The sequence below is a fragment of the Anolis sagrei genome, chromosome 3, assembly GCF_037176765.1.
Source record: "Anolis sagrei isolate rAnoSag1 chromosome 3, rAnoSag1.mat, whole genome shotgun sequence".
In the NCBI taxonomy this organism is placed as follows: Eukaryota; Metazoa; Chordata; class Lepidosauria; order Squamata; family Dactyloidae; genus Anolis; species Anolis sagrei.
The window spans coordinates 90,595,063-90,613,270 of record NC_090023.1 but is presented as its reverse complement, the minus strand read 5'-3'; the positions used below and the strand labels follow the sequence as shown (position 1 = coordinate 90,613,270).

At 39.1% G+C, this 18,208-nt stretch overlaps 1 protein-coding gene across 5 annotated transcripts in view; it reads right to left on the bottom strand.

Moving 5' to 3' along the window:
* The window catches only part of AP1S2 (adaptor related protein complex 1 subunit sigma 2), a 34,031-nt gene extending 19,361 nt beyond the window's left edge, over positions 1–14,670 (bottom strand). Inside the window, exons 1-6 of one of the 5 annotated variants that reach the window (XM_060770021.2) lie at positions 14,398–14,668; positions 14,026–14,173; positions 9,393–9,571; positions 2,765–2,873; positions 2,029–2,166; positions 1,578–1,613 (exon numbers count right to left, since the gene is read on the bottom strand). In XM_060770021.2, coding sequence (XP_060626004.1) covers positions 1,593–1,613; positions 2,029–2,166; positions 2,765–2,873; positions 9,393–9,571; positions 14,026–14,034 — 456 coding nt within the window. In that variant the 5' untranslated portion in view covers positions 14,035–14,173; positions 14,398–14,668 and the 3' untranslated portion in view covers positions 1,578–1,592. Of the gene's footprint in view, positions 1–1,577; positions 1,614–2,028; positions 2,167–2,764; positions 2,874–9,392; positions 9,572–14,025; positions 14,174–14,397 lie in introns of those variants that run through there. The other 4 variants (XM_060770018.2, XM_067466795.1, XM_067466794.1 and 1 more) reach the window with 4 other exon arrangements.
* Between the last annotated feature and the right edge of the window lie 3,538 nt (positions 14,671–18,208).

Below are 18,208 nucleotides of genomic sequence, written 5' to 3'. Positions count from 1 at the left end.
TGGGAATTGAAATCCCAAATACCAGGAGAACAAGGTATTTGAGACTTCAAACTATGTTCTAAGGGGAAAGTGCTGGTGCTGTTTCAAGGAGCCAGCCACTTCTAGATTTATATACATGTGTATACATAGAGAACTTTCCAATGCTGAAATCAAATGATAACAAAATAGCATGCAGATTCTTTCCTATGGTAAAGTTGCTCAGAATCTGCTCAACAGTTCATAAGAGTAGCTAGACGAAATGAAAATAAAAATGGTATCAGCCTCTCATTATAACAATGTGAAATATCCATTTTTGCTGCAGGATGCCACCCTTATCAATCTACATAATTTACTGTAAATAGGAGGAAGAGGAAGTTCATTGTCATAAACGAAATGTAAACTACAAGAAACTGTTAGATAAGGGGTGGTGGTGAAGCATTGCATATCAGAGATTTTGGAAGGCTCTCCATGCAATAATGGCATGAATGAGAATCATATAATGGGGAAATGTGTAGCATCCTTAGTCAATAGTGAGGAATACAGAGAGAATTAGTGACAGACTTATTCAACTGTAATAAGAGGCAGATCACTTTTTTACATTCACCAGAAAAAAATGAGTCATTTTTCTCAACAAACCGAGCTACTGATTAAAATGTAGGTTTAATAACCAACATAAGACATTTCAAACTGCTACCTACAAAAAATAAGAAAGTAAGCTACAGCCATTACATAACTGATGGCAATCTATTGTTTCGTTTTTCTCATTCCATGTTTTCTTTGGGGGAACGAAAGTTAGTTTTTTTGTAGTGCTTCTTGTATATTATGAACAAACCATAGAGAGCTACTAAACTCCTACACTATCAGTTTCAATGTGGGAAGTTTTTCATCTTAAGCTGAGCCTTTTCTTCTATATGATACTTCTGTATTAACCACTAAAAGATTTTTGATGACAAATGTTTTTAAGAAAAAGTTGTTCTTTCGCTACCTTAAAATTTCACTGATGAACCATACCATAGGCACACAGGGAACATAAGACAGACTCAAGCAAAGCATCCATAACAGATCAAAACACATACACATATAAGTTACTGTCCATATAGCAAAGCTACAAGTTTGCATTTATATAGGCAACCAACATTAACTTAAGTTCCACAAAGAAATGGACTAAAACTGACTTACATTGCAAAACATCTTGACTACTACTTCTATATTGCCACTTTAGGATTATAGTGCCACAAAAAGGAATGTGGAGAGCTTGCAGGGAAGCTTGTTATTCTAGGAGTTTTATTTTGTCTATTTGCTACCTTTAGTTCCCTCAAGGGAGGTTATCAGATTTTGAAATACAATAAATTATATTCCATACTCCTCACCCCATTTTTCAACTACTGTATTTAATTCTGAATCAGTGCACTAAAGGCAGCAGATACTCAAACATTTATACATTTTGCTGGCATCTGAGAGAAAAGGTTTCAACCACATATTTACTCTATTTTATATACTTCTAAGGCTAGACATATAACTAATTTTCTAAGCACCTACTGCAAATCTATTTAGCTATGGCATTCTGACTTGTTTTTAAGACACAATTAATTTTAAATATACCTGAAAAAGTGTCAAAGAAGAGAGTCTAGCTTCTGCATTTCAGCAATGAAACAGTAAAGAGGCATACATGCATCAGGTACAACAAAAATTAGTTATCATTCCATTAAAGTAATAAAAAGAAAATCATATAAATGAATATGAATTTAAAAAAAAGCCCTTAAAGTACAAGAAACACAGATAAAGACAGCAGCTGCTGTACATCTAACATAGTCCAAAGAAGCCATGAAATAAGGCTATTTTTAAAACATTACTATTACTCTATGCATAGAATGAGAATGAAATAGAACAAGAAATAGGCAACACAATTATGTATACAGAATATTAAGTAAAAGCTACATGCCAGACATGCTGAAAAGCTTTTTCTACACTTTTAAAAGAATAAAAGCTTTTCGAAGAGAAGAGCACAGCATGCTGGTATGCTTTGACAGAGAAATAAAATTTGCTTACCTCCTGTAATAGATCTGCCTGTTCAATAGCTTTAAGAACATTTTTCTTTGAAGTTTCCTGAACTTCTCCTCCCAAGAGAAATTCATCCAAAATGAAATAAGCCTTTTCAAAATTGAAGATAATATCAAGTTCACATACCTAGAAAACATATAATGATTAGGCTGACAATGTATTTCACCCCACATTCCCACCTAGTATCATAATTATCTTTACATTTTCCAGAAAAGAAGCTGCAAATGTAAAATGCAAAACAATGTTATGTAATAGCTTAGAATAGATTATTTATTTATTTATTTCTCATTTTGTGCTAGCCAAGGGATTCTGTCATCAAAGTCATAAAATCAAGTCCAACTCAGTCTTCTTCTTTTATTCTGCATATTTTTTCAATGTGCAAAATACTGTTAAGATTTTCAGGTGCAGAATATATATACATATGAAAGAACCTTTCTATATACAGGTTAATATGTATACAAATGTAAAAGTGTGATTAAAATATATGAACTGAGTTCCTCCACAAACGTATCAGTTCATGAAGGGAATCAAGATCAGCAGAGATTTCTTACCAAGGGAGACACTGCCAAATTTCTCTTTCCCATAGCAGTCCTGTTGGTCCCCTAACTCTTTTGAACTATTGCAGAGAGTTGCAAAAAAATCTACCTTGAAAAATCATTGCTCTGCCTTGTCTTATAAGAGCAATATAAATCTAGATTAAATGCAAGAAAAATAGTTAACTTACACTTCCAAAATATTTGTCAAGCAATTCTACATAACGATGAATTATTTCCAGTGTTATTAGCTCATTATCCTGATCTTCAATGGCACAACAGAAGTAGAGGCTTGCATATCTGTAACAAATATATGTTAATATAACAGCTGCATAATCTTATACATCATTGTCAAATTCTTTTTTGAAGTATTAAAATACTCCCACATACTTTTGCATATGTTAATCGTTTGACCTTCCTTAACCGTAAAGCATTTGGTCTTCAGGTTAACTAAAACTAATTAAATGTAGGGAAGGAAGAAACTATTTTATACATCAACGTACGTAATTTTAAAATAATTTGTTGTGACTTTTCATGTCATGATCAAGACAGAACTCAAAACATCCAAGAGGATGAATAATCCAGTAGATTTAACAGAAAGCAAATGGCACTATTGCTACTGGATCTAGAACAAGCAGAAGAGGATATATTCCAAATGATTGTAAACTGTTCCTCTGTACCATCGAGGGAATACATATTTTATGCTTAGGAATGACTGGTCCCACTCCCTCATTCAAAAATATCATTTTGTTCTTCCTCTCTCTCAACACACACGTACACACACAAAGAAATAATATTTTTTCCTATAGAGGCCCTTCATTTCAATAGCTTATCCATGGTTTTGCTAATAGATGCAAAGTCTGGGAATATATCCTATGCATATATGGGGTCATACTGTAATATCATTTAGTTTTATACTCAAATTGGATCTATCATTTTGAAACACCCTGTATTTTATTTTAAAGGAGTGGGTTCCCTTTCTTTCTATTTATTTACTTATTTTTAGTCAATCCATTCTTTCTCCCAATACAGAATCCAAAGTGGCTGACAGTGTAAATTGAAACAGACTATAGCTAAAATTAGGAAAGATTCAAAGTCAAAAACAATTCAATGAAGTTATATTAAAATATTAACTTAATATTAATTCTAAGAGCATTTAAAACATAATAATGATTATTAATAGCAGCGTATCCTGATTAAAGGACATTCTGCAGTGGCCAGTTAATAATCAAAGGTCTGGGTTGTAAAAAAAGCTTTTTCTGACAGTAGAAAAGGACACATAGGGCAACTAGGGAGGGAATTTTATAGTCTCGGAGTTGCTACCGAGAAGACTTCCCCCAGCAACTAAAGTGAATTATCTGATGAAAGGCACTCTATTTCATCTTTATAGTCTGTAATAAAAGGGCATCCCTTTCTCTATCAGTATATTAATTAGCCAGAATCCTTGTTTTCTAAGGTGCAGGTATAAAAACACAAGAGCAATAAAAAGTCAAAACCAGGGGGAAAACAGCTTCACAAAGCAGAGGAAAGAAAAGACAGCTGAAACTCCAAAAGATGAAGCACATAAACAAAATACTATGAGGAAAAATAATTACAAGAGTTTTCAGTATTGATAGTTACATATTTATAACGTCTTTAATTACTCAACTATATGTAGAACTGTCCCTTAGATTCAAGAGCGTAAATTGTTGGAAACACAGGAAACCTATCATGCTACTGGGAAGGCTACCAGAAGTATCTAATTCCAATGTTTCCCAGCAGGCTTTTGTGTCTATAGTTCTTGTATCTTTATCCAAACTAATGAGCAAAATATCCTTGTAATACTCTACATTTCCTACTCTAATTAACACAAATTAAAACATACAAGCCAAAACAATTACAATTATTTGGCATTCCCTTCCTAAAGAATTGTTAATTACAGTCAGCTCTTTCACAAGGACTATTAAAATTCTATATAATGAACTTTTGTCTAATAATGTAATTCTACAGGGTGTGCCAAATGTTTCTATGCATAGAAAAAATGAACAAACTTTTATTTTATATGTGTGAGTTTTGTAAAATTTTGTAAATAATATTTTGTACATAAAGATACATTTAGCTACAATTTCCAATTTTATACATATATGCTACTTTTGGAAACCCTATATATTGCCAGATACCTATGTATGACATTTCTGTCTTATTCAAACAGGCTTCTGGAGTAGTATCGGCTGTATAGTTTGCCAAGTTATCTAGGAACATTCTGTTGTTTTGATTTTTGGATTTGATTTCTGAAATACCACATTGAAAAACGTGATTAATTCTTAAAGCTATCTGAAAGAATACACTATGTATTGCACTGGGCTCTTAGTGTCCACTGAGGTTTAGTTCGAGGACCCCCTGTAGATACCAAAAACACAGGATGTTCAAATTCCATTATAAATATTGTTGGTGCAACAAAATTGTGTCCCTTATATAAAATAGCAAAAAAAGTTTACTTTTGGGATTTTTAATGAATATTTTCATGGATGGTTGAATCTGTGGATATGGATGGTACTTTGTTCAGTCACTTGCTAAAAACTGATTTAATTGATTTTTAGTTTTTCATTTGTACGGAGCATTATTTGTAAGCATGAAAAAATAGCTATTATGCATACTATTTTAAAAAGTAGGAAAGCACAACTATGGAAATCATGTTAAATACTGAAGACATTTACATGTATTAGAAACAGACTGGGTATCATTTATCCAGAATTTCAAAATACTCCAAAATCTCAATTATCCACATGGGCAGGCTGCTGGTGACTCCTTTGCTTTGTACTGGTTCAATGTATAAAAACTTTTGTTTTATACACAGAATTATTAAGAATATAATATACCTTCAGGCTGTGCATATAAGATACATTTGATGTTTAGACTTTGGTTGTATCTCTAAAATCTGTCATTCCATACATATGGAAAAACAGGTATTCCAAAACCAGAAATCCAAGACACTTCTGGTGGCAACTATTTTGGATATGAGATAATCGACCTGTATATTTTCCGTTATTACCCTGAATTACATCTATGCCTATTCATGTATAAGAATGCTTGTGAAATAAAAACCACACACACTCACACACTCATGTTTAAATCTAAAATCTTCAGCCAAAAAATTGACCCTAAAAAACTTGAGAAGACATATCCATTGGTGAATGTAAGTGTTAGACCTTAACTCTTATAATCGCTTTCACTGGATGGCAAAAGATGAGAACTTTTTTAAAAGCACTCATCTTATTGCAGCATCACTTCTTGACTTTTTGAAAGAGAGAGAAAAGGTCAAATTGTTTGCAAAACAAGAATTGAAAAACCAAGGAGAGAGTAAAGAACAGTGGATATAACGTTTTAGAATTCTGAAGACCCTGCCTTAAACGAGTTTTCACGAAGGGTTAACCTATGAGTATAGATTGCTGCCCAAGCCTCACTGAGAAGGAAGGCGGCTCTTTGGTGTCTCTCTCAAAAGAGCATTAAAAAGTAGACTTCTTTTAGGATCTCTTTGGACAGGCCAATCTCTCACCTTTTGCCACTCTACTGGGAGTCACCAAAGGTTGTCTCTTTTTTTGATAAGAGTTAATACTGTACCTTAAAAAAGGAACCACCCCCTTCTCTGAACAGAATGGCAAAAGGACTTTTTGAATGCAGGACTCGGAAAATGGTGGTGTTGGTCTGGGGCAGCTGGTCCCCTGAAGTGGAGGTAGCATTTTCTTTCTCCATGGAATGGAGCCATAGGACAATCCATAATTTTGGCTACAAAACCTGCCTTTGACTTATACACAAGTATGCATGGTAATCTAACTCTTCTTAAATTCACTGGACCTTAAAGTACTTTTTAAATAGAAAGCTATTTTTAGTTCTAATATAATAGCACCACATTGTGAAGAAATATTTCTCAAGATTAAGAAGCTGCATGACTCCAGTGATGCTGTCTATGCTGGCAAATTCTTTAATTAACCTCTATATTCTAGTCATTAGCAGATATGCAGAGAAGAAAAAAGACGTTGATTCTTAAACACAAATGAAAGCCGGCAAAAGAAGTTTCTTCTGAGTTCAGCTAAAGCAAGAATGTGTTTTTTGACTCAAATGCTCAAATTCAATTACTGAAGTAGCCATTTCAGAACTCAAACTTGATTTATAATTTATGAATGAATCTGTAAGGTTTTATAATGATGATGATGATTATGAATTATTTCACTGCACTGTTGGTAGCAAATGAAGGCTTTAACAACTATTGTGTCTTAAGAAATGTGTGTCTTGTCATGTAAACAGAAACCTCTCTGATTAGCAAATTTAATTGCTCTGCCACAATGAAACGAGAGGTTCATATTGTCCCAAGGGAGAGGCCCTCCTGAAACTGTTGGATAGCAATCCTATCACTTCTCACAAATGGGAGCGGTCGGCCTGATGGAAGATGTTTTGCCTGTTTCAAAGAATTGAGCACATTTAGGTGATCAGTCTGCTAAATGACAGCTTATGTCTGGACTGTATCCCTCTTCTAACCCATTAAAACATCATTATTTAACCTACAGTTTTATATTTTAACTGAAATTGAGCAGAAGTTAGCCACAAGGCAAGGGCACGCGTTCTTCAGCAAATACTCCACATCCCAGACTCTCCTTACAAGGCAGAGGGAGGTAGACATGATTAGATTTAGCAGATATACATCACAGGATCTCCCAAACCAAAAATTATTTCCTCATTTTGTGTCCCAGGCTCATTATAAGTAAGCAACAGGCCACATCCTTCTTTCCACTTCATACATTTCAGTAGCTGACCAAAGTCTCGTGCCCGCGTATTCCTCTCTGCTATCAATTTCCATATGTTGCTTCCCCAGTAGTATTTTGTCTGTGTGGGTTACTTCCTCCCTCCATCTTCATTGTTCTACCATGGTTGATTGCTAGGGAAAGCATGTCTCCTCTGAATGAATATCTGGAGGAAGTAATGGGCTGGATAAAGAAAAATGAACTGAAGACGATTCATGACAAGATGGAGTTATTTACTGCCAAAGATCCTAATCTGGGTTTGGAGGTTTCTCAGCTAGTCCTGGACAGTTACACTCCCCTAGAAGACTGTATTCACAGCTTGGGAGTGCCTGTGAATCTGTGGCTCCAACTGGCACATTAGATGCATATGACTGCCCAATCTGCTTATTATCTGTTTTAGCTACCATACAGCTGCAACCCCTTACTAGAGTAATATGATCTAAAGATGATAGCATGAACTGTTGGCCTCAAGGCTGAACTTCTACAATGTGCTGTTCATTGGGCTACTCTGTATCAAGTTCAGTTAGCTAAGCATGACAGCCAGACTTGTCACTGGTACATCTATAAATAATCATATTAGATTGATAGTAAAATAATTCTGCTGACTGTCAATTAGTTCCAGGCATGTTACAAATTGTTACTTTTAAAGCCTTACACGACTTGGGTCCAGGATACCTAAGGGATTGCCTTCTCCCATATTATCCACTCCCGACACTCATACCTCTTGGGAACACATACTTCAGTCAAATAGGGCTAAGCTGGCAATTATTACTAAGAAAAGGGTCCCCCCCCCCCAGCCACCCCAAATTTGTGGAATGGACAAGCAGAAGAGATTTAACATTTGGATATAGTGCCCTAAAGACCAGCCTCTTTTGGTAGGTTTATCAAATGGTTTTTATATTGGTTGTCCTCCATATATATCTGTTTTATATGCTCCTTTAACAGTTTGATATGCTCTTCAAACTCTGTAACGTATTGTTTGTTCTTGCTGATCCATAAAGTGTGGTGGACGATCATTTTTACAATCCACCCTCAACATTAATGGGTTTACATTTTGCATATTTCATTAATATGTTCTTTCTAAGAACCTCCAGGGTGAATCTATGGTCAACTTCCAGCAGAGATTGATCAGAGTCACCCTGGAAAATACAGATTTCAAGTTTTTTTTTTTAATTTATTTCTGGATTTGTAACGGTTCTATGCTCCTAACTGCCAGAAAAGTGGAGGGCCTACTGATGATGATTCCTTTTGAGTGATTTGGTGCTTCCAAACACACCTATGTCAGACATTTACTATGCTAATATAGGTAATAGTTCTCAGTCAAGATCATATATATTCAAGAAAACTAAACAGAAGTGAGCTTCTGATCTTATGCATGCATAAACTAAGCAGTAGATTTTAGGAAAAATAATCTTGATAGCTGAACTTATAGGAAGCATTTCCTCCAGATTCCAAGTATGACAAGTCAGTCAGGTCTGTGTAGTTGTTAGCTAGATATAGCATCTTCATAATCCCCAGTTCTGCTTCATCTTTTCAATAAGTGTTTCAAGCTGATTTGTATGGCATGAAATTTTCAACTAGGAGAGATTTATAATTCGACCAAAGTACAAGTTGTATATAGTGAAACAAAATGGGTGAAGTAATTTCACTTTTTTAGAATTGTCAGTACAGTTCTTGGTTCACCCTCCACTTGATCGAAGAATAAATCTAAGTACATTTGCAATCTCTCCATACTTCAGCTAAATCAATGCCTAGTTTATAAAAAACGGAATGTGATGAACTTTTATCATTTAAGCAATTTCAAATATGTGTATCTCATTTACAACAGTTTCATACAAACCTGCTTTATGAACACATTCTTAAATGCATGAAAATTATTCTAGACATAAATAATCTCTTTATTGTTATAAATGTCATTTAAGAAAAAAATGTAAATCCTCCCCCTCCCCCCCCCCCCCCCCCCCTCACACACACACACAGTCAAGGCAGGAAAGCCGGTCTCTTCTGACTGTTCATTACAAGATTATATAGGCAAAACAACCTTTTGTAGACAATCTTCAGGTCTCTCCATTCCAGAAAGCTGCACATTTTCGGTTTACGGGCTAAGACTGTTTGAACAAGTTCTCTTGTTATTTTCTTCTTTTCTTTGTCAGACAATGGGACATACCACTTCTGAAGTCTTAACTTCCCCTGACGACTAAAAAGCAACATGAACTGCATCTGTTGAGTTAAATAAAACCAAGTTGTATGTTAGCCCTTCAGACAAATTATGTAAATTGAACATTATGTTTTACAATGCTTTCTTAGACTGCCAGCATATTCTTCCAACTTTTACAGCAAACAGTGGACAATACATTTGAAGAGCTCTTCTCACCATATATACACGAGTTATTTAAAAATATACATTAGCTCTAACTGTTAGACCAACATAAAAAGTAAGTCTAGATATAAATGGATATCATAGGTAAAATTTCTTTAAAATAACTTAAAATTTATCATAATTACCAAAGACATTAAAAATTCAAAACTGCAAAGTGCATCTTAGTATCTGTCTAATAAAGGGAAAGACAACATAACTCCATACATTATAGTTTCAGCTTCACTGTCTAGCCCAATTGCTGGTATTTCAGTGATAAATATTCCTGAATTCATTACACAGCAACTGAATTTATCAGCTCTGAAAAGGCATCATTTTATATTAAACTGATTTCCAATACTGATGCTGCTGCTATCTAGCTTGCGCTGTTGTGGACATGCAAACTATCACAATATAATCTACAACAGAGAATGAAAACACTTTAGATCTTCATAACTGCAGCAAAGAGGTACATTAGGGAGGAATAGCTTTTCACCAACATTATCAAGGAAATTATCATATGACACCCTAATAAGATGCCCTTCATTTAAGAAATACAGCACCGTGTTTAAGATGCTCTTGAGGAGCACTGTACAGATAGTTTTGTGGTATTCAAATTTTACCATTTTGAAAATTGCTTTGTATGTTCAAACTGTTCTTACAAGGCACCCTTCTGTTTTGGTTGTTTTTTTTCTTTTAGACATTTTACTAATTATGTAATTGGGCCAAGACAGCACCTTTTCTCTCTTATGCATCTGAAGGTATGAGAGAAAAATGAAAAATGGGTATTCCCATTTATTCAAGACAATGATCAAGTTCTCTATTCTGAACATTCAAGCGAGAGAGAAAAAACAAAGAAAGGAGTATTCTAACCATGCTGGTATGAAGTAGAATGAGATACTATACTGACAGTAGCAAGAAATTTACACAGCACTTTTATTTTTAATAGAAGCCACAACACAAAGGAAATCACTCCCTACTTTGGACTTATTATCAAGAAAATCCTTTTTGTTATCAGTTCAAATATCCTTATATAAAGGAGCTCCTAAATACCAGCTTCTAAAAATAGAGAGATGACCAGTCAAAGCAATTGGAAGTGGGTTACAGAGTAAGGAAGAATCTCACTTCTACTGAGTATGAACCCAAAGCACCTATATAAAAGGCTTGAAAAATCCAGGAGAGACAAAACTAATGGATATTGCAAGCATATGTAAAAATTAACTTTCTCAAACCCAGATTTGTTATCTTCAAAATGGAGTTGAAGCCATGACATTACTTTGCCCATGATGTGCTTAACTGACATAGTATTTTAACAATTTGTTCAAAAAGTTGTTTTTATTATCATCACACTTCACTATGGGAAGTCATGGGATAGTTATAGAAAAGGCAGTTTTCCCCCTCTCTTTAAACACTCTTAGCCATTTTCAGTCTGGAGTCAGAATAATCTAGACATGCAATTTAAATTTACATAAGCCACATCTTAAAACAGTGACCATTATCTGGCAAAGAGGCTACCAATGATCCACACTGTATTGAAAGACAAAAGGCAAAATGGAAGGAAGTTTGGATTGCTGTGAGTTTTCCAGGCTGTATGACCATGTTCCAGAAGCATTCTCTCTTGATGTTTTGCCCACATCTATGGCAGGTATCCTCGGAGGTTGTGAGGTCTGTTGGAAACTAGGCAAGTGAGGAATGTTGGAATACCTGTCCAGGGTGGGAGAAAGAACTCTTGTCTGCTTGAGGCAAGTGTGAATTTTGCAACTGGCTACCTTGAATAGCATTTAATGGCCTTGCAGCTTCAAAGCTTGGCTGATTGCTGTCTGGGGGATCCTTTGTTTGATTCTTGTCTGGAATTCCCCTGCTTTTTGAGTGTTGCTCCTTATTTACTGTCCTGATTTTAGAGTTTTTTCTGACTTCACTGTTCAGAAAGTTGGATAGAACCAAATTAAATCCCTTACGATACATGGGCAAAGGAACTGCACAAAGCTGCGGGGGACATACAAGAAAAGCTGAGGACCACTTTCCCTTTAATACAGATTTTAGAAAAAAGGAAGCATCCATGCCCAGAGCAAACCCTGCCCTTCTTCATTCTGAATAGAACTCAGATATGGAAGATCACACATTTCAACAGCATGACCACCCTGGTTTTACTCATAGGCACTTCACAGAATAATCCTGTGCTCTGAAGGGGGTCAGAAGACGGGGGGGGGGGGGGGCACAAGAGCCTTTGCCTATCTTGGCTCTGCTATACAGAATGAGAGATGGCAAAGTGTTGGGACTAGGACACTAAGACAATCAGGGCTATGTAAATCCACTGAGTGGTCTGGGGCAAGTCACACACACTCGGAGGAAGGCAAGAAGAAAGTCCCCTTTGAACAGGTTCTGCCCTCAAAAAGGCGATAGGTAAAGGTAAAGGTAGTCCTCTGACATTGAGTCCAGTCATGTCTGACTCTGAGTTGTGGTGCTCATCTCCATTTCTAAGCCGAAGAGCCAGCGTTGTCCGTAGACACCTCCAAGGTCACGTGGCTGGCATGACTGCATGGAGCGCCGTTAAAAGGCAATAGGGTTGCCTTAAGTCAGAAATGACTTGAAGGCAGAGCTAGAAGACTGGTGAAAGAATACAAGAGTCTTAGTCTACCTTGGCTCTCAAATACAGGATGAGGGACACAAAGTGTTGGGACTAGGGCAATAAGGGCTATGTAAATCCACTGAGTGATTCCACTGACAAGTAACAACCCCAGAGATTACTTCGGTCTGAAGACCAAAATTTGCTTGAAGTCCCCAACATCTAGACTTATCATCTGTCCTCTACTAGGCAGAGAGCCTTCTCGATTGTAGCCCCTTATTTATGGAATGCCTTGCCAGTTGAAACCCGATCTATCCGAGACCTACTTGCTTTTCGGAGATACCTTTCTCTTCCGACAAGCTTTCGATGGGTGAATAACTCGGGACTATGTCTGTTCTTGTTTTTATTGTATTTTAAAGTTAATTGTTTTAATCTACTGCTGTAAACTGCTCCGAGCCAAATTGGGAGTAGCAGTATACAAGTCAAATAAATAATAAATAAATAAATAAATAAATAAACAAAAATACTCTACAGCCTCAGAGGAAAGCAAGAAAAAAGTCCCATCTGAACCAATTCTGCCTTCCAAAAAAGACGATAGGGTTGCTGTAAGTCAGAAATGACTTGAAGGCAGAGCTAGAAGACTGGTGAAAGAATACAAGAGACTTAGTCTACCTTGGCTCTCAAATACAGGATGAGGGACACAAAGTGTTGGGACTAGGGCAATAAGGGCTATGTAAATCCACTGAGTGATTCCACTGACAAGTAACAACCCCAGAGATTACTTCGGTCTGAAGACCAAAATTTGCTTGAAGTCCCCAACATCTAGACTTATCATCTGTCCTCTACTAGGCAGAGAGCCTTCTCGATTGTAGCCCCTTATTTATGGAATGCCTTGCCAGTTGAAACCCGATCTATCCGAGACCTACTTGCTTTTCGGAGATACCTTTCTCTTCCGACAAGCTTTCGATGGGTGAATAACTCGGGACTATGTCTGTTCTTGTTTTTATTGTATTTTAAAGTTAATTGTTTTAATCTACTGCTGTAAACTGCTCCGAGCCAAATTGGGAGTAGCAGTATACAAGTCAAATAAATAAAAAATAAATAAATAAATAAATAAATAAACAAAAATACTCTACAGCCTCAGAGGAAAGCAAGAAAAAAGTCCCATCTGAACCAATTCTGCCTTCCAAAAAAGACGATAGGGTTGCTGTAAGTCAGAAATTACTTGAAGGCAGAGCTAGAAGACTGGTGAAAGAATACAAGAGACTTAGTCTACCTTGGCTCTCAAATACAGGATGAGGGACACAAAGTGTTGGGACTAGGGCAATAAGGGCTATGTAAATCCACTGAGTGGTCTGGGACAAGTAACACTCTTGCAGCCGCAGAGGAAGGCAAGAAAAAAGCCCCATCTGAACAAATCCTGCCTTCCAAAAAAAAAAAAAAAAGACGATAGGGTCCCTGTAAGTCAGAAATGACTTGAAGGCACAACAACGATGAGAAGCACAACTACTCCTTAACCATGGACAGCGAATGTTAAGAAGAGGGCGTGCGTTAGCTGAGACTCAAGTTTGGTTTATTCCCTTCCTCCTCAAATTCCCAATTTAGAAGAATCACACAAACAGACCCCAATTCCAACCATATTTACTGTACTAGTATTAGTTACGACGCAGGTGATGTGTTTGTTCATTTTTTTAAATGTTGAATTATAGGTGTATGCCCCCCCCCCCTTTTAATAGAAATTAGTATATTTACAAAGGGCATCGCTTGGGACTCGGGGCAGGAAGACCCAGGTGGGAATGGGGCCTAACTCTCCAGGGTTGTTGTTGTCCTTGTTGACACTCCGGCACAGCTATCCCTCGAGGAACAGACCCGGTCACACGTAACTCTTTTCCCCGATACACTGTACGAAAAAGGAAGGGGGAAACAGGGCAGCAAGAAGCGGAAGGGGTTGAACCCATTGCTGACAGGACAAGCCGATCCCTGCCCCCCCCCCCCAAAAAAAGCCCCGTAATATGTCCACCCGCTTCAGGAGCTGCTTCCCGGCCGTTAGGCTCCAGGTCAAGGAGGCGCGCGCACACGCACGCACGCATCCAGGCGCGAGGCCAGCCCCGCCGCGTCACTTACGGTTCCTTAGGAGCGGTGGGGGCGCGCGCCTTGCCGTCGCGTGGCAGCCGATGAGGAGGGAGGGGGCTGAGGGAGGAATCTCCGCGGATAGTCCCTCAGCCGCACGGAAGAGGACCAACCGCCTCCCGCCCTCCCGCCCGAGCAACTGAAGGGGAAGGAGGGGCTACTCCCGGCAAGTAGCCCGAGCGCGCGGAGGGGGGCGGGGCCAAGGAAAGGAGCAAGGCGGGCCGCGCGACACTTCTCTCCCAACCTCCAAACTTCATTCGCTCCTCGGGGGGGAAGAGGAGGGGGGAGGATTTCCCGAGCAGCCAATCCCTGAGCCGAACACCTCCCTCGAGCGGCTTGGAAGGGTTAGTAACCAGCCGAGGCAAACGACAGCGGGCGGGTTGGCAGGAGTAAAAGGCGGGCCAATCGGAAGACGAAGGCTTTGAAGCTCAGCCAATCAGAAGCGCAAGGGGCGGGGGGAAAGGCCCCGTCACCGCCCCCTTCTTGTGCCATCGAGGCACAGACTGGTAGATGACATCTCGACAAAGAGAGACGCGGGACGCGCATGCGCTGTAGGCCCCGTCACGTTTTCGCTTGTCATTGTTCGGCTTCAGTAGTCCCCGCGCGCGCCTTTCTCCCCCCCCCCCCCCTCCCCGCCTTCGCCTTTAGGAAACATTTCACTAAGCGACTAACAACAACATGACATAGTGACATAGTTAAAAAAAATAGAACCCAAGAGAAAACTCTCCAGGCATTGCGTATTTATTCTGTGTTGCTTCATAATTGGTTCAGAGATTGCGTTGGTTGTGGTGGAGGCTCCTTCTTTGGAAGGTTTTAAACAGAGGCTGGATGGCCATCTGTCAGGGGTGATTTGAATGCAGTATTCCTGCTTCTTGGCAGGGGGTTGGACTGGATGGCCCATGAGGTATCTTCCAACTCTTTGATTCTATGATTCTATGATTCCCTTCTAAAAAAATGCCTGACCAAAAGTGTTTTGCATTTCTGATTTTTAAGGATTTTGGAATATTGGCTTGCATCTAAAGTCCACATAATGAGAGATCTTAACAATGGGACCCAAATCTAAGCCTGAGATACATTGATGTTTTATGTACACTTTATAATATCATCTGGAGGTAATTTTATATAATTAAAAAAAATAATGGTGTGCATGGAACACAAAGTTTGTGTACACTGAACCAGCAGAAAGCAAAGGTGTCTCTATGTCAGCCACCAAAGTGGATAATTTCAGATTTTGGTGTGTTTTGGAAGCCTGGCTAAAGGATACTCAACCTGTATTCAGGTCCCTGCAAAACTATTAAATAGAGGCATGAGATCCAGCAAATCATCAGGGATGAACACAGGCAGCAGCTCTAAGCAGATTCACTGCCCACTATTACATTTATCTCTGCTTGCGTCTGCCCGCCTCCGTAAGCAATGTAATTATTATCCTGGAGAGCTGGCACAGGAACAGAAAGGTGGAGATGCGAATGCACTTCTGCGAAAGGCTGCCTGCAGTCCTTCCTTGGATGAAAGCCCCAATGTATCTGGGGTGTGACTTACTTGGGGATTCTGTTGCCAAAGGCTTTCATGGCCAGAATCACTGGGTTGCTGTGAGTTTACCAGACTGTATGGCCATGTTCCAGAGGCATTCTCTTCTGATGTTTTATCCACATCTATGGCAGGCATCTCTGAGGTTGTGAGGTCTATAGGGAAGTAGGGTTTATATATCTGTGGAATGTCCAGAGTGGGAGAAAGAACTCTTGTCTGCTTGAAGCAAGTGTGAATGTTGCAATTGGCCACCTTGATTAGCACTGAATGGCTTTGCAGCTTCAAAGCCTGGGTGCTTCCTGCCTGGAGGAATCGATTATTGCAGGCATGTAGCTGGGGAGGGAGGGGGGCTCAATATATCCCATATGCATGGGGCTATTGAGATAACAATACAAAAGGTTTGCTAGGGTAGATCCTCAGTCCCCCAAATAAAACTAAGCCCCCCCCCCCCCCGAATCAAAATCCTGGCTACGGGCCTGCCTTGTTGGCCCCTGCTTTGTTGGGGCCAATGTTGGGGGCCAGTGTGCGAAACGAGTTAAAGGATAGGCTGGTCTATAAGGTGGATAGAACGTATAGTAACATAGGAATAGAGCAATTAGACAGGATAATTTCAGCTTAACTTAAAAGTGCAGTAATCAAATATAAGAACTTGAATTCAGGTCATGGTTAGAGACCATCTGTCAAAGGAGTCGTTAGTCAAATGCACAACGAAACATCCACGTCTTTAGTTCCTTATGGAATGTGGATAGGGAGGGTGCCAGCCTAATCTACCTGGGGGGGGGGGGAGTTCCAGAGATGAGGGTCCACCTCCGAGAATGCTCTTTCCCTCATCCCCCAATGAGGTGGGAATGAGAAGAGCATCCTCAGAAGATCTTAAGGACCGTGTGGGCTCGTAAGGGAGGATGTGGTCATGAAGATAGGCAGGTCCTGAACTGTTTTGATCTTTATAGGTAATAATCTGCACCTTAAATTGGGTCTGGAAGCTTATCGGCAGCCAGTGGGACTGTTTAAACAGGGGGATTGACCGCTCCCTCTAACTTGCTCCAATTACGCACAACATGTCACATATCTTATCTTGACAGTTCATAAAGCAACTGCTCTTTGGCAGCTGACATGCCTTAAATGTTAATTGAGATTATTGTCATAGTTGATTCTGAAAAGATCAATTTTTGGTTTGGATGGTTGCATACTACAAGTTGCTTCTGATGTGAGAGAATCAGCCGTCTACAAAGACGTTGCCCAGGGGACACCCAGATGTATTACCATCCTGTGGGGAGGCTTCTCTCATGTCCCCCTACATTTGGTGACAGAACTTGGATTGCCAGAGAGATCTACCACAGGTTTCACACCCAGTTTTCATCTTCCATTCATATCTCCATGAACTCAGACAACCTCTACCTACATCATGTTAGATGTGATGGCTTATAAAACTTCAATGGACCAGGCTGCAAGAAAGAAGGTCAATCCCATCAGCATGCTCCTCTCCAAATTTAGGGCATATCTCCTTATTGTAGTCCACTTGAATTTATCTGGGAAATACAGATCGAATACCATATTCATGCAAGAATTATCTGTCAGCAAGTATTTTTTCATCCTAGTTCTCCTTAGGTGGTCAAAGCATTCAGAGCCTGTGGAGTGGGTGCTCTCATAGCTGAGGGGCCATTTACAAGTGCTAGGACTGGTGATGCTGATTTTAGGTGAGGTACTTCAGATCAGTGTTGCCAAAGTCTGCACAGACAGCTTCCAAGTTGTTTCAAGGACTGGAAGGTGTCTGCGCTGTGTGGCTCCAAGCCAGAGGGTGTTCACACAGCCCAGCGGCACTGGAAAGAATTCATTGCTGCTGGACTGCTATCCTTACTTTCCTCTTGTTGATCTAGCAGAAGTAGCTGCTTGGCACCTGTAGTGATGCTAGTCTGAGTGAAGAAACAACATGAGGGAGAGGTTTTGGAAAGGAAGAATCACTCTTCCTTTACCTTCCTTTCTCGGTTGTGCAATTGCTCCATCCCCTGACTCTGTACCTGGGGAAAGCAGAATAGTTGTGTGGCCCAAAATGCAGGAAAGCTGTGCAACATCCTTCATTTTTAAAAAAACAAGGCAGCATGTGGATGCCACAGAACCCATTAACTCCCAACCTATTAATTTGGCTGATATAGATGGGCCCCATATCAATCTCCAGCCTTTATTGATTAATTTACTGCATTTGTATTTTACTGGTTTCAATTATTTCATAACCATATTTCTCAGTGGGATGTTCTCCTGAAGCTGGGGTATTATTGAA